This window comes from Molothrus aeneus, chromosome 1, assembly GCF_037042795.1.
Source record: "Molothrus aeneus isolate 106 chromosome 1, BPBGC_Maene_1.0, whole genome shotgun sequence".
NCBI classification, from domain to species: domain Eukaryota; kingdom Metazoa; phylum Chordata; class Aves; order Passeriformes; family Icteridae; genus Molothrus; species Molothrus aeneus.
The window spans coordinates 78,924,956-78,952,861 of record NC_089646.1 but is presented as its reverse complement, the minus strand read 5'-3'; the positions used below and the strand labels follow the sequence as shown (position 1 = coordinate 78,952,861).

Below are 27,906 nucleotides of genomic sequence, written 5' to 3'. Positions count from 1 at the left end.
ATACTCCTCTAGCAACTGCAGCTCAGGAAGTGCATTCAGGGTGGCCAAATGCCATGGGACTCCTGGGTGGAAGTGCATTCAGGGTGGCTAAATGCCATTGGACCTCCCTCCTCCTGGGACCCAGTGGGAGCTGTGCACTGCAGGGATCTGCCATGCAGTTGTTTCATGCTATGGATATTCCTACCTTCAAAAGATTTCAGTGAAATGGGAACATGTTCCTTGGCATTTTTCAACATGCAAGCCTAAATCATGTTATCCTGAGTGCAAACTAAGGGTACCTACTAGGCCAGCAGTCAGGCTTGCTGCAGAGATGCAATGAATTCTTTAACTTTTCTCCTTTACTTCTGTCAAGAGTTGCTTTATGTCTCATTATTTAGCAGACAGCATAGTTGAAACCATCAAATACATCACTCTAATGCATGCAACAGGATAGTTTATCAAGTGGAAAATGAACTTATTTGTAAGTGCAGAAAGGGATATGAAATGGCATATTTATTACACTACAGACTGAATATTTGAGAGCAAATGGGTCTTTGAAAACTGTACGGTCTTTGGTGTCCCTCATGGGAAAAATCAGCTGCCAGACTTAAGGCTGGGACATATGATTTGCTGACTTCAACTGGAAATTGAACAACTATTGAGTATGGAGTGCTTTCACAGCATCAGGGAATAAATCAATAAGGCAATGCTGTTGCAATAATACACTGAGTTGGTATGAATAGTCTCCCTTTATTCATTCTGACTCCAGTATTATCTGCCAGTGCTACATTTCACTGGCTGGTGGAGCCTTGCTGATAAACTGGACGGAAGAGTCAGCAGTCAGTACCTACTTGGCAGCTCCTAGTCTGGCAGAACCAAATCCAAAGCAGAGAGCAAAAGCTCAGGCATCTCAAGTTGTCTTTTAATCAGACAAGGTTTTCCAGCCTGGATGAAACACAGCTGCTACTCTTCCACAGCGTTTGACTCTTGCTCTAACAGAATTAAGCAGAAGCAGCAACTACTGAGTCTTGTCTTCTGTGCTTCTCATTTTTTCATATAGGGAATTTTCCCTGTTACACTGGGTTCCTGGTTCTTGATCAGGGTTTTCTTATCTCCTAGGTGCTTGATGATTAATATCAGAACATAACCAAGCAGATGATGACTGAGAATTAGGAAAATTATGGGATGGCTTGCAGTAAACTCTTGTCAAACAGAACAAAGACTTTCCTCCTCCCCTCTTCAGGCTGAAACTGATCCCATCACAGGGATCCAGCAAGAGAAACCCTGTGACTCTGGACCTCACCCTGCTGTTTTCAGATGGAGATGGGGTCCCTCTATTGAATCTTTCAAGTCCATGGTTCCCAGCATCTGTCCCTCTTTTTTGCCCATAGTTGGGGGGAAATAAAAGATACACAAGCAAACAGGTTAAATGCTGCAGCTTAAAACTTCTGATGGTTATGATATAATAAGATATAAAACCCCTCACTTAGAATGGTACTGAATATGATGACATGCTTATCAGGTACATACATTATACATTAATCTATGAGATGAATATAAGTGCCAAGTGATGGCAGTTTATGCTGCTGTGTTACAAGTTATAATCACTGGGCAGCTGACAAAATGTCTGTGTGCTTCTCTTCCTAAGGGACTGATAACTACCAGCAAATGAAAGAAACAACACTTGCCAGTAGTAACTCCTCAAACTAGAGTTGCTCATCAGCAGGAGTCCTTAGAAATCAGTACTTTTTAATCCTCCATCAAAAGAACAAGTTATGAATCTAAATACTGCACTCTATTTACAAAAAAAAAAAAATCTAGCTTTTTATTTATAGAATCTAAGAGATTACCTAACAAGTAAAATAGAAAATAATTTTACTAGTATTAGAAACATTTTAAAGTTATCATTAGACTCCTCAGTTATGAGCAACATAATTGAGGAGTCAATAAACCAACCCTGACTGTAAAGTAGCTGACATTTTAACATGTATTGACACACACACATTCAGCTCTCAGGGTTAAGCATATAAGCCAGTAAACTGACCAGCTGTCTGCTCCTACGTACATTGCATTTAAACTTTCACTGAGATTTAAATCTAATGCAGGTGATCTGGAATTTGAATTTGATTACTGCAACACAATGCACATTAATCTGTTCAGCTTAAGTGCCTGAACCTTCAATTTCATTGAAACTTCATGGTGATGGTTCTTTTTATGTATTTTTAAAAGAGATTTAAAGTTTTCATTAGTATGTTTGTAACAAGTAAATATGAAACTTATAAATCTTGCATAAATCACACACATATGAGTGTAAATGTGAACACTTTCTCTCCACTCTCTTCTATCTTTATTCTTTTGGAATAGAAAGGAATGAAAAATCACAGGGCAAAACTGAACATCAAAAAACCATGGATTTTGTTTCTTAAGCAGTATTTAAATTAAATATAAAAGAGTATTCTATACAATTAGCTTCTCCCCTTAATCAGTCTGTTTATCCATGAAAACTGCTACCTTCCCCAATTGTCCATAACCATATGTTCATTAAAAAAAAAAGCAAAGCAGGATTGGAATTCCTTTTAAATAGCTGGAAAGAGCTTCGAACTGTTTCTAATAGAACACATGTTAAAACTTAGAGGTACTGTGCAGCTCTCCTGCTGTACATGAGCTTGGTGACAGATGGATGAACATGGTGTGGTGTACACAGTGTGTCACCCTGGCACCTTGAGCCTGTCCTATTGGGAAGGGAAAACCTGTTGCAATCCACAGAACACTAGAGAATATGAAGATAACTGGCCACGTGTCTTGCTAACACTTCAGCTGATGTGAACCATGCAGCAACAGGAGCTGGTGTTTGGAACTGTATCCCAAAAACCACTGTGGCCTGTCCTAGCTGAGGCTGCTGGGAGACAAAGCTGAACCAAATTGCATGGTTCTCGAACTACTGCTGTAAGAACTGATTGCTCCTTCCCTGCTGTAAATGAACAAGTAAGTGCAGACTATTCAGGGTCACTTTCAGTGCTGGTGGGCTGGGGAGCTTCCACAGTGCTCTCTGAGAAGCTGCTTTCTCTCACCAGCACCCTGTATGTTCCCCATGCAGTGACCTGCTGCCAGCCACGCTGAGCTGGTGCTGGCCCTGCTTTTACCCCAGTGGCAGCTACTAAATGAGGGTGCTCAGACCTCGTGTTAACTAAGACATGACCTGCCTTCCAGCATGATTCTGAGATGTGAATGCTACTGCTGCCAGTCCCCTGGGAGAGCTGACTGTCCCATTTCCCAGTGTGCACAATCGATGACTGCCTCTCAGCTCAGGGCACACGGCCTCACATGCAGACATGGGTGAGGGCACGGCTGTGGCCACACAGATGAGGCTGCAGTGGCTGCAGGAAAGCAGCCTGAGCCCTCTCAAAAGAGGCCTCTCTTACTTTTGTACAGCAGCACTGATGGCTGATGTTAAATCAGCCTGCAAAGCCTTGCAGTTCAGAGGCAGATGACCAAACACTAATCACGTGGCTGCCAGCAGCTAACATTAGCTAGGGAAAAGGATTTTAACTGACTGCAACTTCTGTGTTATCACAGAAGGCTTAAAAAAGAGCTCAGCTGGGAAATGGGGAGAAAATTGGGAAAAAAAAAAAAAAGAAAGAAAAAGAGAAAAAGAGAGAGAAAGGTAATTTGGCAGTATCTGTGCCCCATCACAGGCTGCCTTGGAAAAATCCCTGAATTTTGCACTCTGGTGTCCAAGCTCAGAGACACTACCAGTATTCTAAGAAATAGAATTTCTTAGAATTCTAAGAGATAGAATTTTGCTAAAGCACAGCCTGTTTGCTATTACTCCCCTGTGTATGGCAAGGTTCCTTTGAGAAGCTTGCTCCTCACAGAGCCTGCCCCTCTATGCACAGCTCATATGTGAGGGAGTGCTCTCCCCTGACAGAGCAAACCTTTGCTGCAGTGGAGAAATGCAGAAGATTAGCACCCAGACAAATTATTTTGGCACTTCTGCAGTGTACTGAGGCTGACAACCCACAACCAAAGGGATATGGGCTACAGATGTACCACTTCTCTCTTGAGTCTGTGTCTTCCCTTAGCTTACCACTGTGCAGCAACCTCAGGGCTGATCTGCAGAGCCATCTAAACAGCACTGAACTAAAATGTTTAGTTCTTCAACAGCCGGATCTGCAATGGCAGCAGCATTGACATTTGGAGCAGTATCTCTGCTTATATATGGAAAGAAGCATTTTTCCTGAAGTGCCTAATGGCCGTGAAGTAACAGATAATGGCAAGCAGCATTATGGACACCCTTTAAACTGCATGCAAATTACCAAGCATGACTTACTTTTTAAAATCAGAATGGTCCTTTATTTGTATGGAAAAAATTCTACAGCTGAGTCCCTTCCCTCTGCTACACAAATTTCACATTCAGTTGCACAGTCACAAAACACGGCTTTGGAAGGAATCCCCACTTACAACAAAAACCACATCAATGTGACTAATCACAGCAGCTGTCTTACCTATCAGGAGTTTAATGTCTTTTACTTAAAGCCTTTAAATAAAACAGCTTGTCTACACATTTTTCACTGAGCAATACAACTAATTCCCATTTTTTGAAGAAGCAGCTTTAATACCCTAGCATTAATAGCAGCTTCAAAGACATGAGACAGTACTTATGATCATCCTTGACAGAGCACATGTGCATGTTGCAAAGTTAGCCTGGAAAGGCTCAGGTGTAGCCTTTCAGATCCCATGAGGATTTAAACAACTCATGAAGTTATGTTTCTTAACAAAACTATGCCTTTTTTTTCTACTCTGACCTAATACTGTCACTACCAACAACAGTGACAAGGTGCTTCTGTTGCATTAGTAGGATTGCAGTACTTCTTGTGCAGGCATGACTGGTCTGTGGAAGGAGGTAGGACATTTTCCTCCCAGTTCTACTGGAATAGCACGTCTTTGATGATTGAAAGCTTCCCAAGGTTTTACATTGCTTATACTTAAAGCTTCACTGTTATTTTTTCGAGTGGTTAATGGACTTCCTTTATCTTTACGTCTTCTGGAATCCTTCTACAGATTATCCACTGGAAAATGCCTTTACATTACATGTTAAAGTACTGGATTTGTTTTGTCTTATCAGCCTGGGAGCCCTTCCCTCTGACCTGAAAGAACAAGATGGTACCGATGGTGATGCCACTACTCTGACTGCCATTTGTTGAAGTAGAGTCCCTGGATAAAAACACAGCTATCACCAATGGCCATGGGAGCTCACCTGGCCACAACAGAGGCAAATTTGAAGTCTACTTCCTTAGAGCCTGTGGCACACATTAACACAAGTCATCCCAACATCTGCTGAGTTTGTGTGCTGAAGCATTTGCAGGCTCATGCCTTTGAATACAACCCAATCTTTAGAGCTCGTGTCTATTTTTCTGCTCTGTCTGTTGACAAGCAATCCTAAGAATCTGTCACTAGCTGGCAAAAATAGAAATGGGACAGGAAAAGCTATGGACCTCAAAAGTGTTTCTGGAATTTCATTGTGGGCAGATCTCTCATGATGATCTCATGAAAGAACTGCCCTTGAAAGTAAAACGAGAACTTTTGGATACAAAATCCCAGGAAGTCACAAAACAAAAGCTAATTGAGGTGATTAAAAATTACTCTGAAGAGGATAGTGATGGTAATGTGAAAAGCTTGTAATCTATCAGAATCACAGTAACCTGATAAATATCATGGGGGATTAATAATACAGTCAGTTCAGAGAAAACTCTTGAGATTGAAATAGTATTCTCAGAACAATTTAGAACAAGGAAAGCTTTCCCCTTTGTGGATCTGTAACAACACACAGACTTTGAGGGAGGCTCCAACTCTAGAGAACATAACTTTGGTCTGGAACAGGACACAAAAGAAAACCTCAAGGCATGTGATGGTAGATAACGAGAGCCAGGGTCTCATGGAAAGTCTCCAGACAATGGCCAATTCAGTGGAGGCATATGTCTGTTTCTTGCTCTAGGAAATACAAGTTAGAGCAAGAGCTGCTGGTCTCTAAGCCACATGAAAAAACGTCAAGCTTAAGGAAACTAAAAGACAGAGGAGATGCCACATTGGTTCATACAATTCTGCCTTTGATGGTGGCCAGTTGTAGCTGTTTAGGGAAAAAGTATAGGAAACAAAGAACAGAAGAAACGTAATTCAGCTATGGATGGATTGAACTGCTTCATTTTCAACTGTGAAATAACACAGAGTTCTGTATACTGCATTCTCAGGTGGGGTGGAGATGGTTACAAATACTTCTGGCTTGTGTGCTGTAACATTTCCTTTGACATAAGTTAGTTTCTCTTCATGCATAAGCTGTTTCCAACCCAGACATAAAGGTTCTACACTAAAATGAAGGGGAGAGAAATTCTGTCAGCGCTCCCATACTCAATAATAAATTTGTGAATGTAGGGAGAAGAGAGTTCCAAAGCAGCCAGGTACTCCATGAAAAGTATGCAATGCTGAGGGTAAACAGCGAACCTGTCTGGGGTATGAGTAGTTTTAATTGTAGGACTTTGAGCATTGTATCCTAAAACAATTGCCAGATTTCCCAAGTACTTTTCTAGCCTAATGAAGGACTTCTATGAAAAACTTATTTTCTAGGTTCACCTTTTCTTTTGTCCTTCTAGTGCAGGTACTGTGTTGAGACCATGTCCTGGCCCTAAGCACTAATATAAATTCATCCTTTATAGAAACAGACATTGGATTTACCCTGGTCATCTGCTCCATTATTTGCTATGATTCCCACCAGCTGCAGTTTTCTTCCACAACTGCCTGTATGTTGCTAAGAAGACTGCAGAAACAGTGTTCTTGGGGAAAATGCACAGTATTTATATGTGCAAATTGATCATTTTGAAACATGGCAGGCTCAGCAAAATTTCTCCCTGAAAATCATCCCCATGAAATGACACAGATTTAGATCCTTTAGTCAGTGTCAGTACCATCTCTGAGATTGCCCTTTTTAGTTAATTTTGAGTGCAAACAGAACAAATGTGCATCAAAGTACCCCCACATGAAAACCCAGTGCCAGGAGAGGCAGCAGGGAGCAGCTACTGCAGGGTCAATCCATGCTGCCTTTCTCACCATTCACAGTACATGAAAAATGCTCAGGGAGAGGCTGCCATCCCACTGCATGTGACACAAATGCATTCTTTTGTCTTCCTGACACACTGGTTACATGAAGTTTTGTTCATTTTAAAAAAGAAACAAAAAGAGATGAAAAGAAAAGCAGGTCTCTGATACCTTTTTGCACAGGAGGCTGATTTGAAATGAAAAGTAGTGAAAATAAAGTGGAGTACCTCCAACCTTTTTGATATCTAGCCTGAGCTAATGACAGCTGATTTTCTTGTTACTCCAATACTATGATCACACTCCCTTCTCCAGATAAAAGCAACACAGCTTCCCAAGACAAGACAACTCACCTTTCTTAAACTGCTAGTGCCTTTAGCATTTGGTAGAGGAGACAATTTTCTGGTTGAGACGAAAACCACTGAGCTGAACAAAGGTTTCTTACCGTTAAGGACAACGCCATGCAGACAAAAGTGAACTTCTTGATATGTGTGGCTGTGACGGTGCTGTTGGTGTTCACCAGTTTATTGCTGGGGTTATTCTAGGGCAAAAGAGAGAGAGAGATAGAGAACATTAGCCTGGCTCCAGACTACCAGGAGCTGCTGGCATCAGGGTCATGTGCTGGACCTGACTGTCTGTGCCTGTCCGTGTCTGACTTGGCTTGTTTGCTTTATAACCTAGAGCTTTCTGAGCACTTGGTACCACTACAGAACATTTTCTGCTTAAACTGACAGCAACTGCTGCTATGGTCACTGAGGGCTGAGTAATCTCCCTACTTTTCCAAATAATAAGTCCTATTTAACAAATTCAGCTTTGAAAAAGGTTGGTAGCTCTTTCTAAGAAAACACCACATGATTTTTTTAAAACCTTATTTTACTGTTTGTAGCATGTTTTCACAGGAAAAACTGGATTTGATTCCCTTTTACCACAAATTGGTACCAAATCAAGAATGCAAGCATCCTTACTGATCCAATTAGACAAGCAGGTAATATAAACAAAGCTTCTGGAACAGCTGGCTCCATTAATGCAGTTTAATGAACAGAACATAATTAGGACTATTAAATGTTCCACCTTGAACATGGGCTCTGTACTCACATGGCAGCAAAGTTTTATTTAAAACAACAAAAGCCTTCTTCCAAATGTCTAATATAGCAAATGAAGCTGAAGATTTAAAATTGCCCTTGGGGAACGCATAAAACCAAACTAAATGGTCTGTGAAAGGAGCGGATGGGATATCAAAGCAGGTTACCATTAGGAGCCCTTAAGGAAGAGGCTGTTAGGTCATATATTGCATTTACCCTGGGACTGTTTGATACACAAGTTTGTGCACCTGCTGATAAAACCTGTACCATGAGATGTACATTTATACACCCTAGATGTAACTGGGGTAGAGCAGCAGTACCTGTCACAGAGTCAGCCTTCTCTACTGGAGTCACTTGTAAGAGAAATAGAACTATTGCAGACACATTTGGGGAGTGGAGCACTGTAAACAGTACCTTATTTCACACACATTCAGGTGCTTGATGGAATTTTGCAATTTAAGGCTTTTGTTCTGATCAGTGCAGCAACTGCACCTAGAGAGCCCCATGTTTCTGTCTAAATACCTGCTTGGAAGTTTGCTTGAAGATGTAGGCAACCAGACCCTAAAGCAGGAAGTCACTCCATCTGACTTTTATGGGAACAGGTTATGAAAACACCCTGTAAACATTTTTTCATGCATCTACTACTATTAATTCTGTGTTTCTGAAGAGTGTTTCTGAAGAAATACTTTGCTTTGCTGTTAGTTTTCACAGATGTGAGGATAAGCTTGGCTTACATCACTCACCCCTGTTTAAATGAACTTTTTGCTGCACGGCTCAACTTTCTAACAAGCCTAAAATAACAAAGGAGAAATAAAGCACACCCAAAACAAGCCATCCAAAAGGGCTGTTAAGAAAAAGCTTTCTCATCTGTTTGTATCTCTCTGCTGTTATCCCTGCCCTTGCCATACTCTGCCCTTTGCCCCAACTCTTGACCACATACTCTTTGGTCGTAACTCTTCCACACTATTTAGTTCTCAGAACAAAACACTATGGAGCAATAAGAATTCCCATCTAGTCATCAGATAAATAGCATTCACAAATCTCAAAATTGGTGTTGTACTGAGCCAGGTGGCAGGGTCCATTAGCAGCAATGGCATTATCACCATATAAAACAGCATAGAGAGCACAGAACTAGCATACGCCTGCTCTCTTCCATAATGTCAGTAGTAACCCTCAGCCTGAATCTAACTGCTAGGCCATGGGGCTGCTTTGGACACAAAGTCTCATTAAAGACTGAAGTAGGACCCTGCATCTCTCTTACAAATGTGAAGAGAGATAATGATTTCCCTTGTGAAGACAATAATCTGACTTCAGCAGTAGAACCCCTGAAGAGGGGCATCTCAAATCCCATCAGACAGTGCGCTTCTGATGGCCATCAGCATTGCCAGCCTCCTGAATAACTAACAAAAGAAAATGGGAGTTTGAATGCAACACACTGTTTTGGCTTCTGAAAATCACAATGGACACCTTACAGGGTCCAGAAATAAAAAAGTGTTTCTATTTGGGCTCTTCTGAGAAAATCTTATGATAAGGAAACAAAGCTTTTGGAAGGCACAGTGACACAAGGTGATGCATGACCAAGGGAAAAGCAATTCTCACAGCAATCTTCAAAAACCCACTGTGGGTTTCAGGTTTGGTATTTATTGTCTGAAAAGTACAGCGAAGGCAATTACACATATGGTTGCCAGGATGAAATACCCTTTATACTGCTGCTACCTAATTTTGTACATTTTATTATATATTGCTCTTCAAACATGGAACTAAAATTCCCATGAGTACTTTTCCAGCAGGTGGATAAACTGTACCCATCTGTGCCTTATCTTAGCATTTTCTTCCTTACAGTGTCCCACAAGAGCCCTGTAAGAAGCCATTTAACTGAAATAAACAAATGGACAAATCCTGGTCTAATCCTGTCACCTCTGCAGTTGTCAGTGTATCTTTAACCAGCTAAATCAGACCTGAATTTAGGAGTCTTAATTGCTGTTACTACTGCTTGACAATAGTGCATTTGATTGTGGCTTGCATCAAATGAGGTTAGCAGCTCCTGAGTTTCCTGTCCCAAACTATTTTTATCTTGCAGTTCACTGGGTTTGCATCTGCAGCTCCTTTTGAGCAGCATGGCCCCTGAGAAAACCTACCTGTGCTATTTTATCTGACAGGTCAATTTAGTTGTACACAGGCAGGTTAGGAAGCTGTGATTGATTTGATTTCGTGTTGGTTTTAAATTCTCCTTGTAAATATGGTGGATGATATTAAACAGGGCTTGCTCCAGTTAGATACATTCCAGAGAAAACATATTTTTCATGAGTATTTGGAACCAGAAAGTTCAGTTACTAATTGGTAAATAAAGGGAAGGAGATTTTCTGGCATTTGAATTCTAGAGTCACAGGACAGAATTGTTCTTTGCATAATATAAGGGGACTAGAAAGTATACCTGTCATAAATCAGAGCAAAAAAAGGGACTAAACAAAATTAATTTCTGCTCTGTGCCCAGTTCCAGGAGCAGTCCTTGCATTCTTACATAATTACATGATTTGCAAACAAAAATCTTCATAGCCTTGGTCATTTAAGTCAGTACTACTAAAAGAATGTCTGTTATCTCTGTTAGTGTCAGTCTATGAAACACCCTTTGCTAAATATTAACATAAGCAAATGAACCCAAAGCCACTTGGGAGATAGCACAAAATCCAGAGCGGAGACGTGAGCTTGCTCATTCAGTGATGACACTTTGTGAGAAATCACTTCATTACCTGAGTAGCTACCTCATTGTGAGGACTTTTTTTAATCCCTAAAATTACAGCACCTATCTATCCAAAAGGCAGCTTAATACCTTGTAACACAGAGCTAAGGTTAAAATCATAAATCAGACAACAGCTTGAAGCCACTGAAAGCCAATTAATTTTAACTAGATTTTAAGAAAACCTATCAGTGGAACAACAAACAGAGAGAACTAGGAGAACCACACATGCAAAACCCCACAAGAGGTATTTATGACAGCACTAACAGGAACACTCACCTTGTCAAAAGCAGGGTACACAGCTCTGATCTCTGTCAGCCAGCCATAGGGCATGTGTCCCACTGGATATGTAGCTGTCAAAATTGCCACTGCCTATGAACAGAGACAGAGAAACATGAACCTTAAATCTTCAAACACAACAGTGAAACTAACACAGGGTGCTACTGCCCACCAGTATCACCACATTGACCTTGGCACAATGCAAAACCAGACCAGGGACTGGAAGCTTCTTGTTTCAGGAAGACCATCAAAATGACTGTCATTTGGCCTGGCATTTTAAGCTTATGAATTTTTTTTTTGTGCCATGAAGTTACCAAAATCAACTTTGTCATTTCACCATCACTCTGATACTCTGAGATAAGAGTTAACTTGAGCTGTGGTGCACCCCTTACCAGGCCAATACCTTCCTCCCAAATTGCCCCTGAGTTATTTTACCTCCAGATAGCTGAGCACCAGAAAGCCTTGCAGCTCACAGTAGTTTTGGATCATACCACATAATTTCAATTTATATACCTTTTACTTGGTTATCCATAAATAAGATAGCTTCAAGTAAAACAGACTATATATATTGGATTGGATATATATAAAACAGACTATATATATTTGATTGGATCTCAGTGGCTGACTGAGTTTGGACATCAAAATGACTGCTTGGAGGCAGGAGGCACTTAACGAGACCAAAAAAATCTACCTCTGCCCACTTTGGTGCTCATCAATGAACACCAGACAAAAATAATCCCAGGTGAACATTTTTATTATAAGAAACAATTTACTGCCTGAAATTTTACCAATTCACTGCACTTTTACTCTCTCATAAGTACAGTCCAAGAGGTTTATCAAGGACATAAACTCCCCCCCATAATAATGTATGAAATATTTTGGTGATTTTTCTGGCTGCTGAAGAAAAAGTCCAAATACATGTCCTTCATGTAGGAAGAGTGTTTAGGAGCTCTTCCTGTGGCTACTTGTAAATCTACTGTCACTCCAAATTTTCTAGTCCTCAGAGCTGAAGTATGCATCTGAACTGAGAACTGCCTGACTCTCTTAACTCTAGAAATCAAAGTACTCGGGTGCCTTTTGTCTGCAGGTTCAGATCTGTTACAATCCACATATTTCTGATTCATTTTACATCTGGCAATGGTAGTGTTAAGAAAGACCTTTTTTAACTACTGCTATTTCTGTTTCACTCTCAAACTTTCAAAATACATTTTCCTGATTAACTGACCCCATTTTTCCATTATAAATGTAACTGCTGCCTTTGCTTGGTTAAAAGATCTATACAAACACAGGACCATGTAGCAAGCTAATTTGTTCCCTGTGCTGTTTAAAAAGTGAGTGGAATGTGATGATATCCACAGAGAGGAAGAGAGTGGTATAGATCCTTCCCTGCTAATAATAGCACTAATAATGTTTAATGTACCTTGAAAAAGTAATTGGTTCAAATAAAATAAATTGGAATTTTAAGATAGTACCCTTTTTAATTGCACACCCTCCCATTATTGTATTTTCATCAGAATTTCCATCTATATGAAACCTAACTAGGTTAAATCAAGTAAGGAATATAAAAGCTATTTTGCTTATTTTCATTGTTAAATCCAAAAAGACTACAAAGACACAGTACCTGTTAAGGGAAAAAGTATTTCCCTACCATATTGTGTATGCTAGATTCTGCTTGGATGAAAGTATTAAGTTTTTAGTGTTGATTTTTTCCCAGTGTTTTTCCTCACTTAGTGTTATTCCAACATACATGCGTGAAAGTTTTCCTAAATGTCTAGCACCTGTGTTTGACAGATGAGAAAGGCCCCTATGAAAGCCACCACCAAAGGGACAGCCCAATCACCACAACTGTACTGGCAGTCCAAACAAAGCAGAGGGAGCTGGACAGTGCAAGTGGATTTGTGGTCCTCATGAACATGTTACAGCCCAGTCCTTCACAGGGACTCCCTGCCCACAGTGAAAGCTGCTGCTATTATTGAATAGGGGACCTGTAAAAAGTCCTGTGGATACAGATGCTCCAGACACTGATGTTATCTGTATTGTCAGCACCTCCCTTTGCAAAGGCAATTATTTCAGAAATCAGAGAAAGCTGGGATGTGACCATTACTGTAAAACTGCCAGTAAATCCCAGATATGACACGTATTTGGAGTCATCTTAATAGCAACAAAATGGAACTGGCTAGCCATGAAATGTGATGCATCTAAAATTGAAAGTCACCAAGAAATGTAAAACTGATCTTTGCTAATTTTTGGCTCCCCTTGTACAAAGGCCACTGTTAACACATAGACTGATCCCTGAATCACATATGTAAAAGTGTTAAGCTTCCTAAGTTCTTTTCTCACAGCTGTTTATTTGCAGTGCCTGGCACCTCCTGAGTGAGTGAAATACACCATATCATGTATGACAAATTTACAGCAGTTCTTTGAACTTCTCTTTTAATTTAGTATCTTACACCTTTGCTTATCCCATGGCTATATGCATCTAGACATCCTTGCATGAAACTGGCAGCAGAAATTCCCCAGACTTCTTAGGAGAATGGGTCAGCTTGTGGTGAGCTTTGTTAAAGGCTCTGCATCACAATCAGAAATCTGTCTCCCAACAGCTGTAGGAGACTTACTGGACTAATCTGAAATTCCTCAAGAGAAACACGGTGCATTTCATATCCCAACCAGGAGTCAATTTTTTTTATATGTACTTTTTAATGTCTCTGTTCTGTGTGATGCACTGACTGTTAACAGTAGTTTCACTTCAATTTGCACAGCCATAAAATATGCATGACAGGAAAGAGTAGGACATGGGACTACTGTCAACTGTCCTAAAATTTCTGGGATCTAAATGCTCCAGACTATATGTTCTTACGTGTAGAGCATGAAAACTTGGGATGCAGGCACTGTTCAGCAAAAAAATTTTACTAGTCTTGTTGAGGGTGAGGTCCCAGTAGACCTGGCAGAAGGGCTCATGGTGAGAGTCCAATCAATCTTCTTTTCAAGCATAAAAAGGCACTAAAGAGAAATGTACTTAAAACAAATTTTTCTTGTCAGCTTGGCTGAAGAGAGAGGCGCAGAGGTAATGCCATGGAAATGATCATTTGCAGTAAAGGAGAGCACTGCCTTTCTTACCTCTGTGGCTGCAGAACTGCCACCTAGGTCCCGGGAGACAAAAAGGTTGACAATGGGCCTACTTATTCGCTGAGTTGCCAAAATTAATGCCAAAGGCCACCAGAAACTCAACATCTTCCTTATTGTAGCTTCTCCCTGCAACACAGGATAAAAAAAAATGAAGTGAGTTTGGAAAAAAACCTGCAGCACACAACCAAAAGCATGGAGAAAGGTTTTATGCTTTTCCCATCCATTGTCAGTTTGGTACATTAATTTCAATAATTTTCAGTATGAGGAGCCTAAAATATTTTCACTCATGGTAGCAATACTGATTCAGAAGAAGATGTGTCATGGATCTCAATAAATAATGCATAGGGTACCTATCTGCATAATTTTTTCTGACTACTAGACAAAGCTACATGAAAAACAATATGACATTTGAAGAAAAAGAGAAATTTTGGTATCTTCTTCCATATGAACTAAGGTGTTCCCTTAGTTCATGCTGTGCTGTCTTACAGCTCAGTACAGAGGTCCTCAGCAGACACATCCAAACTATGGAAGGCATTGTGTCACATGTGCTGTTGTTGGAATAATTTCCACCGTGCCTCTTTAACTGAAAATGCTTTTTCCTGCAGGACAAAGAGAAGGCCCTACATGCACAGTGGTTTAATGCAGTATTACAACACAAAAAAAAAAACCCCACATAAAATTATTGAGTTCAAAAAACCACAAGCATGAAGACATACCCCCATTTCAGGCCCACTTCTGTCAGGAATAACATCATGTATGTTCCTGTAGTAGCCCAGGCAGAGCGTGGTACACCGGACAAGTGCTCCCATGTACAGGGACAAGATTGGGATCAAGAGAGGCTCCCTGCACTCCAAGTGACTGTGAAGCAAAATGGCTACAAAAACAACCTGCAGAGAAAACAAACAGATGATTAACAATTTGTCTGGGTGCTTCTCCTGGGCCAATACACCTTCTGTCTGGCTCCTCCCAAGTTGATCTGACACAACAACTTGCATGGCTACAGTTCTACAGAAACTTTAGTCAGGATCCCCCAGTATTTGGTCATGTACATGAGGAGAACAGGAGTTAACTTCATACTCTATGACACAAGACTTGAAGTTTGGGCAGGTGACAGACTAGAACCCATAAATAGGAGAAGGCTGGCATGAAAGTCTGGCAGGGTCTGGCAGCAGGCATGTGGCTGAGAGTCACCCTTCCCAGGAGAATGTGCTATTCTGATACATGGCCCTGCTGTTGTGGGTTTTTTTTGGGCAGTAGGGAGAATAGTGACAATTAAAAAGCCAGATTTTTTAAATATTCACTTCAACATTTAGGAGCAGGAAGTCTTATGTCAACCTAATTTTCAGCTTTTTCAAGTGAAATTTCACTATTTCATTATTTGCTTTTCAGCTGAGTGCCACATTAATGTAAATTAAATGGAAACTTTCAGACTAATGAACAGTTCATAATTCAGCCTTTTAAGACTAAATGCTTAATCCATAAAATGTAAAGGAACTGATTAATATGATATTATTCTCTTTGTTAAGTACAGAGTGGATGAAATGCCTGTTAAATTCCAAATGATTCAGGATGGGGGGCACAACTGGAAAGCCAACTGTGTTTGGTGAAGAGCAGAACCAGGACAATCCTGCCAGGATGTGCTGACATTTCAAGTGAGTTACAAGAAATAAAATACACATTGTTCAGAAGCAGGTTCTCTCCTTCATTGCTAGAGCTGTAGAAATAGTTAAGAAAAACCACACTCTGCAAATGTTCCTGAGGCAGGCCACAGTGCTTATGAGGGTTTTCAAACCTACAAAAACATTGCTTTTCAGTAAATAGAAGCAAAGTCAGTCACAAAGAGTGTGCACATGAAGCTACCCAAGAAAAAGTGGCTACTGCCTGTGCCCCTACTCCCTGTTGTGGGGTGCATATGTAGGTGCAGAGTTCTGAGCTATGACAGCCACAACTTTTTGTGTTCTGGATTTGCTCTTGCTCTGTGTAGTATTTTGTTGAGAGAAGATGACAGGTGTCTTATTCTTCACAACCCTGGCACCCCCCTCACCAACCGCTCTGGAAAGGGCACGGCCAAAATAAGAATCTGTTTCTGTATTTAGCTCACATGGCCTGACAGCCAGGGTCAGGAAACTTTGTGGGTCACATCAGAACAAGAGCAGGCCCTGAGGGTTAAGGTCATTTGCAGTAATTGGTATTATCTCTGGGGATTTAGTGCACTACTGTAGAGGGGCAGACCTGACAAATACAGAGTAGCAACTGACTGAACAGCTCAACCTGGTTTATGGTTTCCTCATGTTTAGTGGAAGAAAAATGCTACGGAAAATTGAACTGAGTGCCATTGACTTCATATTTCCTTTGATGTTGTACTGTTCTAACCTCTTATCCAGTCATTTCACCATACAGCTGGTAATGGGGCACTACAGCAACTGTTTACAGTTGCTGGGACTCTTCATTTCCAAATATTTTTATATGTTTTCAAATGAGGGCTGTATATTAGTTCTTAAATGCTACAACACAGTGTGTATGAATGTTGTTTTTTCAGTGTGCCTAATACAAAACAACAGGATAGTTAACAGCTCCCTTTTGAAAGTTCAAAAAACATTTTGTCTTCTCTGAATCACCCAGGGGTTATCACCACAGACCCCTTCTGGAGCACTTCTGAGCCTTCACCTTTTGGAACAGTAACAAGTACTCAAAGGTGGCTTACACTGCATTTCCTTGGGTTAGACACCACGTGCAAAACTGACAGGTCAGCTGGAGAATCATGCCTTCACCTCCAGCTCAGGATTTCACTGGAACTGTGCAAAGTGCTGGGGAGAATGTACAGAGAGAGAAAGATCTATTTCAAAGCACTCTCTCAGCCTCAGGATTGGTAGCAGCCCGTGGTCTCCTTGCCTGACCTTTCTTTCCCCCAAATGTACATGTGTACATACAGAACTTGTTTCTCAGCCATTATGAACAGGGCTGTGGAAGGGCTCCGGGACATGACCCTAAGGCAAACAGCCCTGGGAACTGACTTGATCCAGTCAAATGAGACTGTCCTAAACCACAGCTGCCAGCAAATAGCCTTCACATGATGAACAGTCAGAGGGCAGCACACGAGATTGCCTCCTCTGGTGTCTTGCTTATGGAAGAGAGAGAAGGCACCAGAGAGACTCTGTACTAGAGAGTTCCTGTTTAGGAAAGCATTTGCTCCATAACACAATCGGAACAATGACTTCTATGAGGAGCCTTTACCTGAGCTATGACATCTGAGATGGAGGCACATCCCACTAGGAAACTGTACTTGTGTTTCAGCAGAATCCCTGCATGGGTCCATGCCTGAAAAAAAGACAGAAAAAAGTTTGGGAAGTGATTATGATATTGTGAATGATTTCAGGTCCAAGAATGCTGTTTTCTGGTTGCTACATTGTACACAAACAACCTGCAGCAGTAGCTGGTGTGAACCTGGGCAAACATTAGGCCATTAATGCAGAGAAAGTACTGCTGCATTGAGTTCCTCAATGTTGTCAGGCTGGCAGGGAGAATAGGGATAAATTTACAGACTATAGACATTTCTGAGCACATCTAGTAAGAAAGCAGCCCTTCACAAATCAGATGCTGCACAGGATGAATTATCATAGTAAATCTAATAAATTTGATAAATCTAATAAATGATAAATCTAATAAATGCACCTGCTGGATGCACCTCTGAAGTGTAATATTCATTGTCCCACTGAGTTACACTGCATCCTGTCTGGAAAAGAAATCCAACTTCTTTTAAATGATTCCACTTCTTTTTATTGTCAGCGACTGTTTCAAGCAGACAGAGTGGTGAGAAAGTGGTGGAGGCATTAGCATGAGAAGGTTCTCCTTTACCAGTTTTACACACAGGTAGAGGCATTAAAGGGAGCTGCCACATTTTCATGTTGTGCAGGCCACAAGCAATGAGTCTGCTGATCTGGGAAGCAGCAGCTCTCCCCAGGTATGGCTCCCTTGCTCAAGCATTTGAGATATAACTGGAGTTAGCTGTGCTTGCAAAAACTGATGGTAAGAAACATCTTTTTGAAAAATTTGCTTTAAGAAATTCTTGATTTTATTCCCTGTGAGCTCTGTAGGTCTGGGAATGCATGGCAAATCCAAATCTTTCACTACAAATCAGAATGAGGTCACATACAGACAACCAGTACAGCTCATCACAAGACTACCAGTGCTTTCCAACAGGCACATACTGTTACTCTGACAAGGCAGCTGAGGTTTGTGACATTTGTCATGATCTCTGGATGTTTAAAGTCCACTCAGATGCTTTCTCCATGTAGCAGGAGATGAGTCAAGGTATGTAGAGAATTACTGCTTGCCAAGGACACACCTTACTTCTGCATACTTCAATTTCCCATCTGGTAACAAAGTTTGTGAACTAAGGTCATGAAAACATAGCATTAACATTAAATTTCAGTTCTGAATCAGGCACTCACCATGGCATCCATAAAAGGGAAGGCAGCAAGATAAAGGAAGGCCCTCCGAGTTTTACTTCCCACTGATTCATCCACATGGTGCAGCTTATTGATTATGTAATACCCCAAATCACTATATGCTGTAAAGAAACAAGATAAGAATGAAAAACAAAGCTTGCATATGGACTCTTGGGTGAGACATTCAGAAGTACCTGAAAGGCTGTAATGCCTTGGAGCTCAGACACACATCCACTTAGCAAGCAGCTGCAATGGCTCCAGATATTGCAGCCTCACCAGCTGCTGTTTATGACTAAGAAGTGCTCTCATGGTTCTTTTTAAAGTAACCTTTGGCAGAGGCGTGATAACAAATGGTTGGATTGGGAGATGAGTATAGTAAGTGCCACATCTGTTTGCTAAATGAACACGCTGGTACTCCAGAAAATCTACTGCTCCTTCATTAAATCAAGGCTCTTTGTTAGAAAAGCTTTTTCACCAGGCATTGTGTATTTCATGGGATATAGTGCCTTATAAATGCTGAAACCATCTATTATCACTGCGTTCTCATGACATTACCTGTAAACCTGCCCAAAGCTGTAAAATGATACTGTGATTTGTGATGGCATGCAACAAATCACACTCATTATATCTCTCCCTTACTCTGCCTTATGACCACCTCTGCCAGGACTGTCAGGATACTGTGCTTTGCTGTGCAGTCCCTGGGCAGCCTTGACCTGCCTGAGGTTCTTTCCTTATCTAGAGCCAGCACCTCCAGAGCCACAGGTCAGAACAGGGCACCTCTGGAATTCAGGGGGCTCCCACTCCTGATTGCCAGCGTGTTCTTCACTGTCCTGTTTGAACCCAAGACAACTTTTAGTGTTGGACAACTCTCTCTTTCCAGGCCTCTCTTCTCAAAGCCTTGGGTTGAAGGCTGCACAGACATGGGAAGTCCCCACACAGCTCGCTGCAGAAGTGCTTACAGTTCTGTTTGTACCCATGTTATCCAGCTGTTTTAAAAATCCCAGAGTCCTCCCAATAACCAGGAATAACAAAGGCTAGCTCAGACTGGAGTCTGAACTATGGAGACAAATACAATATGCATAGGTAAATAATCCAAATCAGTTTTAACTTTTTATAAACTATGTTCTAGATCTGCCCATCATTACTCGATTTCCTCTATACACTTGCAATAGCTGTTTACAAGAATTATTAGGCCAATCTCCCCTAAGGCAAGGAATGGTAGAATTATTTGTGTCTGGGGAACCTTATTTCAGTTCTCTCCTACCTGTGTATTTTCTAAGTTAACTATTTCAAATGTGAACATCTATCTAATTTTCCATTTATAACAACCCTATTATCTTTGTACAAACCTTCACACAGGGTATTTTAGGAGAGATCCTTTTCATGCATGCATCATAACTGGATTGACAAATGCTAACATTAGTCATCAAATTCAGTCCTCTTAGCCTAAAACTGCCTTTCATAACTTGTAAACAATACTTGGAAGCAATTAAAGAGGAGTTTAAGTTGTCATTGTTTTGTGATGGCTTAGAGACACAGCAGTTAAATGATTAACAGAACTGAAAAGACTATTTGAGTCCAAATAAGACAGTGTAAACAAGATAGTAAAATAAAAGAAGGTGGTATGACAGCACTGTGAGCAAGCACAAGCCACATTCCAGATAACCAGGACTGCCCAAAAGATGCTAGAATTGTTAAAAACTTCTTCTTTCCCTATGCTGGTCCCTATCTATGTCTTTCACCTGCACTGTAACTGTTAGACTCACAGTCTCCAAATTCACTCAGTAAATCCCAAGTTGCTTAGCCATCTTCCTGAGGCACTCCCAGCCTTGTTTCCTTTGAAGAGGGTTGGGGAAGAATTTTAAACCAGGACTCCACCTTTTCTTCAGTTCTAAGAAGGCAGTTTAGTCCCTTAAGTGCTCAGGTGCTTGTTGCAGTTCAAACATCAAGCACAGCCTCCTTATATTTTTGCATGAATAGCCATGTGCCAATCTTCACTTGGTGTTTTGAAAACTCTCATCTATGAAGGGTTTTTTGCATGGTAAGTCCTTGTGGAAAGCTGCTTTTATGGCAGGGCAGTACATGGATGTTCTTGAATCAACTTATTTCAATGAAGGAAAGAAGTCTGGAAGGTTTGTGAGGCAAGCCATGTGGGAAGGTCAGATTCACTGAACTTTCTCTTAGGTTCCAATGAGTGTGCTTTACACTTCTGCACAAAAACTTAAAAACCAATGCAGGTGACACACCACCACCCTCCACATAGGGACTGGGAATTGTAGTCCACGTGCTGAGGAACCTGCTTCTGTGGAGGGGTCACCTCCAGCAGAGCAGTGCCAGAAGCACAGCACGCTGCAGAAGTTACCCTTCCCTGATCTCCCTGTCCTTCATCTGTTTTAAATGTCCCTCATCTGTTTTAAATGAGACTTTTAAAGTGTTTAGAATGTGAGTAATAAGTAACCTTTTTGTCTCTAAAGGCCATTGTGGGTTTTTTGGTTGTTTTTTTTTTAACCTAAAATTTGCTATTACAGAAATATTCACAGAATCAAAGGGTCAGAGGCTGAACTACTCTCACTTTTAAGAAAAGAGTCATAGTTTATTGGCAGGGTACTCTCTAGGCACTTATACCATTACAACTCATAGCACCACATTTTTAAGGTTTCTAGGGATATCAGCACTGAGCTCTGTACTCATGAAAGATTTTCTTTTTCCTCTCCCCATCACAAAAAAGTTTAACTGCACTTTTTAATGTGATTTTAGTTTTAAATATGTAATGGTTGTACTTAAAACATTTTCAAATGTTATTTTCAAAATAGTCAACTATTTCATATGTCAGTGAAAGCATACAATCACTTTCACTGATGTCCATGAATGTTTCTGTCCTCACAAAGAAGGATTTAGCAAGCTGAGATTCATTGACAAACATACAGGCACGTGTCACTGAGCCATGAATCAAGCAATTGCTAATGCAATTAGAACTTAACCTTGGCCAACCTTACAAACTTATTATGAAGAATGGTACAAAATTAATAACACAGACAACAGAGCTAGAGAGTATTACATAAATCTAAAGCAGATGGCACTTCCCACTTCTTGCATCATTTCAACTAAAACAGAAAAGTCAAGACAAGCTGCTTGTTTGCTCTTCTCTAGTACCTCATTTGTTTTGCTATGTCTAAGGATCAGATTTGCTCCAGAAGCTAAGCAGGAATTCTTGCTTAGCAAGAATTAGCTTTTGGTTTTTCCAGCTGAGTTTTAAGACCCAGAAGGTCAAGAATTGATACTGAAAACTGTACACCTAATTGGATCTCCTGGTCCCTACACGGATTTCTCTAGCAGGCCAATTACTACCACACAAACTTCAGACACCCTTAAAACAACACATTCGTAATGCTGCCAGCAATCTCAGACAAATACCTGTACTGTAGTTATTTTGGAGCTGACTGCTACTGAGCATGTCATACTTCAATCACAAAGAAAAAACTCTCAGAGGAAGTGACACCATTTACTTCCAGACACGGAGCTACATATGTCAAAAATAGCTTTACCGGAAGAAAAAAATCCAAAACATGATTTTGGGTAAAGTGTGTTCTTTCTAGACACATTCCATTTACATACTTTGCTGCCAGTTTTAAAAATGAACTTGGAACCTTGAGAAGTAACAAATCTATTCTGCTGCTTGTCAGAAAGATGGTTCACATGGCCAAAATGGATGCTCATGAGTTTCTCAACCACAGAATGTTCTGAGTTGAAACAGACACACAAGGACAAAAAGTCCAGCTCTTAAGTGAATGGCCTGTACAGGGACCAAACCCACAACCTTTCTGTTATTAGCACCATGCTTAATGCACTGAGCTAATTTGTTCAACTAAGGGATTTGGGCAGATAGGAAAATACCAATGTGAAAAAACAATAGCAAAACTTCACTTGGAGATGTCACAGGGTATATAGATTTCCTTATGTCTTTGGTTAGCTTGAATTTAAAACAGAGGAGAAAGCCTCTGTTTTCCCATGTGAAAGCTCAGATGAGTGTTTAAGGTGTTGAGATTTTTCTTCTGTGCTTATTATAGTAATACATAAATTAAAGAAAACCAAAACAGCTTAGGAGCATCTCAGTGAAGACTGATTACTGCAACCATATTTTTCTGTGCTTGGATCTAGCTCCAAAATTGCATTACATAGATTTTCCCAAATCTATGAATGACTTTTAGTATCTGAAATATCTTTATATAAGACAACATTTTGTAAGTCTCAAAATTATCCTGTTGTAACTGAGACACAATCACTGCTATCCAAAAGTGCTTTGGTCATAGGCTTTCTTCTTTTGTCCTGAGTAGCTTGTTGAAAAGCAACTGCCCCTGTTGTGAGAAAAGGGTGGGGGCAGCCAGGGAAGCATGTTATTGCTTTAACAATGATCATGCTGAAGTAGGACAAATTTTCAATGAATAACATTTTATTTTTATTTAGAGAGGAGGAGGATGGAGAAAGCAGCAAGCCCAGATAATTCTGATTTGTGTTCCTGTGCTGTCCCTTTTTTCCAGGGCAAAATGTTTAGTACACCCCAGTAGAGTAATCTTGTCAGAACAAGACTGACTAAAAGAAATACCTCAGCTTGTTGTAACCCACTCTGTAATTCCTAGTCTCTGGAAAATTCCAGTAGTGTTACACTGGAATTGGTGGGATTACACCCATGATTCAAGTCCCATGGAGATTTTTAACGTACATGCAGTGATCATGCATGTGGAAGTTCAAAAGTATCAGTGGAATTGCCAGGAACTGCTGAAGTGCTGCCCTGTGCAATCTATGGCCCGTGCTCAGCAGCCTGACAGCAATAAATGGGCACAAAACAAATCACTCATGTGTCTTGGCCATCCAATCCACCATAGATTACTGCAAAAGTTAACCTACAGGTTTACTGGTTACTAAAGTTCCAACCTTTTTCTCCTGGTGATGACAATGATCCATCATGTTGTTTTTAATCAGGGATAGCAAAAAAGCACAGAGGATATTTCCTCAAAGTAACTGCTGTCCTGTCGTTTCTGGAACTACTGAGAATTATTCAAAAGGAAATAAACTTTCTCAGTAAACTAGTGAAAAGTTGAACAATGCTGTTTTATTGCCAAAGAAGATGTGCATATTCTTCATGACACTGATGTTAAAAGGTTCACTTAGTATGAAGGGCTTACCAGCAACACTAAGAAATGCATCATGTTAGCATAATGTTATATAAATGACTTTTCTCCTCTGTCAAGCTGGCAATTTAGTAAGATGTCAAAAATATGCAGAGACAGGTTTAGCATCTTGAATTCCTTCTCTTACAGCCACCAAAAAGCCAGTCTCTGAAATAACAGGACACTTTAGACCCTGGCTCCATAGTGACCTTCCCACCAGGAGACTAATTGGTGGCAGTAGCTGCCCTCAAAGTAGCCCAGGGCAAGGAAGGCAGAATACTGTATTCCAGATCACATCTGAAACAGCCAGTCCAGGAACACTGTACTGACAAGGTCTACAGCAGTTTTGGAAGTAGGATGAGAAGATGGCTCTGAATCTCTTTGGCCAACTTGGTTCTCAGTTGTTACTGCTACCAGTACAAGGGAGTGACAGGAGCTGTTGGTGAGGACTTTGCAGACCTTCATAAGGATGTGGCTGGGTGATGACTGAGGGACCCAGAGCTTGCAGCTGTGAGTTCAAGGGGTTTAGCTCAGCCAGTCACTGGCACAGAGGATTGTGTGAGCCCCAGGGGGGAAGCAGCAGTGGGAGGCTGGTGCTGAAGCAATGAAGCATGAGTCAGGTGAGTGAAACTGTCTGGTTTGATATTTTCCATGAGTAGAGGCCACTGTTTGTGAGGAGCTTTGTATGTAGACTGCAAATAGTCCCTATCACAGTTGGAATTGTGGTGATTCATTGTGGTCATTGTGTTTCTACCACCACTTGTTTTCTTCCTTTTGGTACTCCTTATTTTATTGGGCTTTTTGTTTTCTGTTTCTTCCTGGGCTTTGACAGTCTATGGCAGATAGACATGTCATCTTCCTTAGCCCTATATTTATGGCATGTGGAAAAAAATTAGTCCCCTAAGTGTTATTTGTTTCTCTTTTTCATCCACCAAGCACCAGGGACCTGTATTTGTGCCTCTTGTAGACAGCCTGTGATAGGCTTGCAGCTGCTGGGGAGCACTTGCAGGTCCTAGGAGGGTGCCTGTCACTGGACTCCTTCTCTTCTTCCTGCTAGGCAGGCTGTGTATCTGTGGGTCAGAGCAAAATAATCAGGACTTGAAACAGGTTCAAAGGAAACTTGGAACATAACATTTGGCAACATCACCCAGGCAATTGGTGCTAGAATCTGACTAACTCCATTCCCTCAGGCGCTCTGCCAGTCTCTGCTGTGGCCTTTGCATATTTTCAGGCATAGACAAGTTAAAATACCAAAAAATATTTTGCAGTCTGTCACCATAAAAAGCTGAAAGATTGTGTGCAGTCCTTTAATTCAGGACTTTAAAGCATGGTAAGCACAGCCTCTTTTTTTTCCCAGTGTCTGCCGAGTGCATTTCAGGGGTTCTGAACCCAGCAGGGCTCTACTTCCAGGCAAAGGCAAGAAACTTAGCTGACAGGTTTTCCAGCCTTTGTTCAAAACACCTCCTTTCAATAAGATGTCCCACATGGAAAATCCAGTTATGTCTTTCACCTGGAAATTTGATAGTTACACTTAAAACTTTCTTAAAATCTATTCTAGCTTAAAATAAAATACTGTATGACTAGAAAATAACTTTTTATCCAGCTGGCAAAGGCAAAAACTTTGACCAGCACTGGCAGAAAAGCAAGTGAGCAATTAGAAGAGCAGCTCTGGGGGATGAAGAAATATTCCAGGCAAAGAAATATGAGAGCCAAATGTACAAATGGGCCAAAATTTATAACGCTGACTCAATAAAACAGCTTCAAATGTAAACATGTTTAAGAAGTGACCAATTGAAATCAGTGAATTATATTAACTGGAATGCATGGATTCAGTTTATAAAATTAGCAATATCTAATCCCTGGCACACGTTAGCAATATCTAATCCCTGGCTAGTGAGCCATAACTGTAAGCATTTTTTATGACTGTAACATGGAGTAAAGCTAAATAGCACAGGGCTTGCATACCAGTGGTGGAATAAGAGATATGATGGTCAAAACAAACTGTAGTGCTTGGGAAGCACATAGAGCTGAGGTAAGAGCTGGGGGCATTTGTATTTACCAGACGGATCTTGAACCTACTCAGGCAGGAACTGAAATAGTTCTATTCTATTCCATTCCATTCCATTCCATTCCATTCCATATGATGAACTGCAGCACATGAGATAATAACAGCCTGATAATGAATGCTCCCTTCGAGGCCACTCTGAGATTTCACAGCAGTTCAGGATATTGCCTTTACACTCACATTTCCCAGTTTTCTGTGACGGAATGCCACCCTACTGGTGCTGATCCAATCCAATGCCTGTCAACCAACACATGGCTCCATAGGCTGTTACAATTACCTCCTCCCTCCCACCCCTTACAACTCTCAGCTTTTTAGGATTTTACCTGCTCAATGCAGTGCACTCTCTGCTTCTTCCTCCAAAATCTCCTGTTCCTCGTTGCTATGGTCCAGAGGTTTCAGCTCTGTAGAATGAGCTAGAAGGTCAGAGAATCTCGTGGAGTTCTTGGAGAGGATGAAGTTAAAATCTTCCAAGTTAAATGGCTTTTTTTGCTGTGGCTGATGCTTGAGCTGATATCCCATTTTTGTAGGCTCTCAAAAACTTGCAAATCCTGTGGCTGCCTTTTTTAATGTTCAGTTTGTGTCTGCTTGTGTATTTTCTTTGTTTCAGAGTACACTCAGGGAGTTGGTCTCAGTTTGGTATAAATTGCTCTTACTAACCTCTTCCTCACAGATTAATTATTCAACAGAAGTGGATGATGCCTAGCAGCAGTAGAGAGTACTACCTGATAGTTTAATGAGGATGCTGGCTCCTGCCTGCTGAGACTTTTGTACTGTGAGATAAATAGCAAAAGAATAGATACAGAAGGAGTACACCAACAATGCCATCAAGAATGACAAACAGCCCTACCAAGCACACCTTGAAGTCCTGCCAAACCAACCCAGCAGGTACTGCTGGCTGATCATTACTACCTCACAGTAACACTGAGCTATCAGCTTCAGGCAACCTGTCAACCTCGTCAACGTTTTGCTCACACACCTGACTGAAAGAGATCAGCAGCATGCTTTGTTTCCAGGCAGGAGAGCCCTGTGCTTGGAATCTGCTCCTTAATAGCCTGTTTAAAAAGCAATAAAAATTACGTGGATAGGCAAGATACCAGCCCAAGAGAGCTCATCTCTTCTGCATCTCCTGTTGTACTTACAAAATGAAATATTAAGCCTAAAGCTTAAGCAGTGTGAAGAATGGGCAAGGAAAACAAATTAAAAGTCATATTAACTAGACATGAAGTGACCTTACCTATTAAAGTATGAAATACAGCAGCTACAGCGCCAGCCACAACCATGCACAAAACTGCTTTGGTCCTGTCTCTCTTGCTGTTCACAAACACCAGACCTACATTTTTGAAGTCACTCATGGGACCCGTGAAGAACTTCATCAGGGAGTATGCCAGCCCATAGCTGGCCAACATTTCCACAGCATCTTCCTTGACAGCAGCAATGCCCCTGTTCAATGCCTGTTGAAACACAGAAAGAGCAAATGATGTAGCACATGTGGAAGGATACCAAACACAATCACACAATCTCCTGCATCTGGTTTTGGAAGGAACAAGTAAGTTTAGCTGTCATTGTTTTCACCCCAAGCTGGACTTTATTTCTTTGGATTCAGCAGCAGTAACTTGTGACCTGTGACACAGGCAAAATAATTCAATATAGACTAAATTCAAGTCAGGTAGATTCAAGGATAAAATAAGTATCTATTTCTGAAGTATATAATGGAACTTCTGCCATACCAGAAGTCAGTCTCTTTCCTTTTTAGAGTAATTTTATGACCTGATAATAATCATGGATAATAAAAAACACTGAAATATTGCTCTGAGATTTCAGCCATGATTTCAACAGAGCACAGTCCTTGCAGCTCATCTTTACAGGCAAAAGCTCTAACAAACACTCAAAGTTGAGAAGCTAAAAAAATTTTTCCATGTAACAAGCTTTTCACAAT

At 40.8% G+C, this 27,906-nt stretch overlaps 1 protein-coding gene and 1 long non-coding RNA gene across 2 annotated transcripts in view; both read right to left on the bottom strand.

The window, feature by feature from the left end:
- Window positions 1–27,906, bottom strand: part of ANKH (ANKH inorganic pyrophosphate transport regulator) — a 107,580-nt gene that overhangs the window by 24,109 nt on the left and 55,565 nt on the right. Inside the window, exons 2-8 of the mRNA XM_066559625.1 lie at window positions 27,205–27,421; window positions 18,741–18,859; window positions 17,524–17,607; window positions 15,006–15,176; window positions 14,281–14,415; window positions 11,164–11,256; window positions 7,511–7,606 (exon numbers count right to left, since the gene is read on the bottom strand). Of these exons, the coding sequence (XP_066415722.1) occupies window positions 7,511–7,606; window positions 11,164–11,256; window positions 14,281–14,415; window positions 15,006–15,176; window positions 17,524–17,607; window positions 18,741–18,859; window positions 27,205–27,421 (915 nt within the window). The remainder of the gene's footprint in view (window positions 1–7,510; window positions 7,607–11,163; window positions 11,257–14,280; window positions 14,416–15,005; window positions 15,177–17,523; window positions 17,608–18,740; window positions 18,860–27,204; window positions 27,422–27,906) is intronic.
- On the bottom strand, window positions 23,829–26,865 carry LOC136553888 (uncharacterized). The gene is made up of 2 exons (XR_010783250.1): window positions 26,294–26,865; window positions 23,829–24,975 (listed from the first exon to the last, which is right to left on the bottom strand). It is a non-coding gene; the product is annotated as an uncharacterized lncRNA (long non-coding RNA).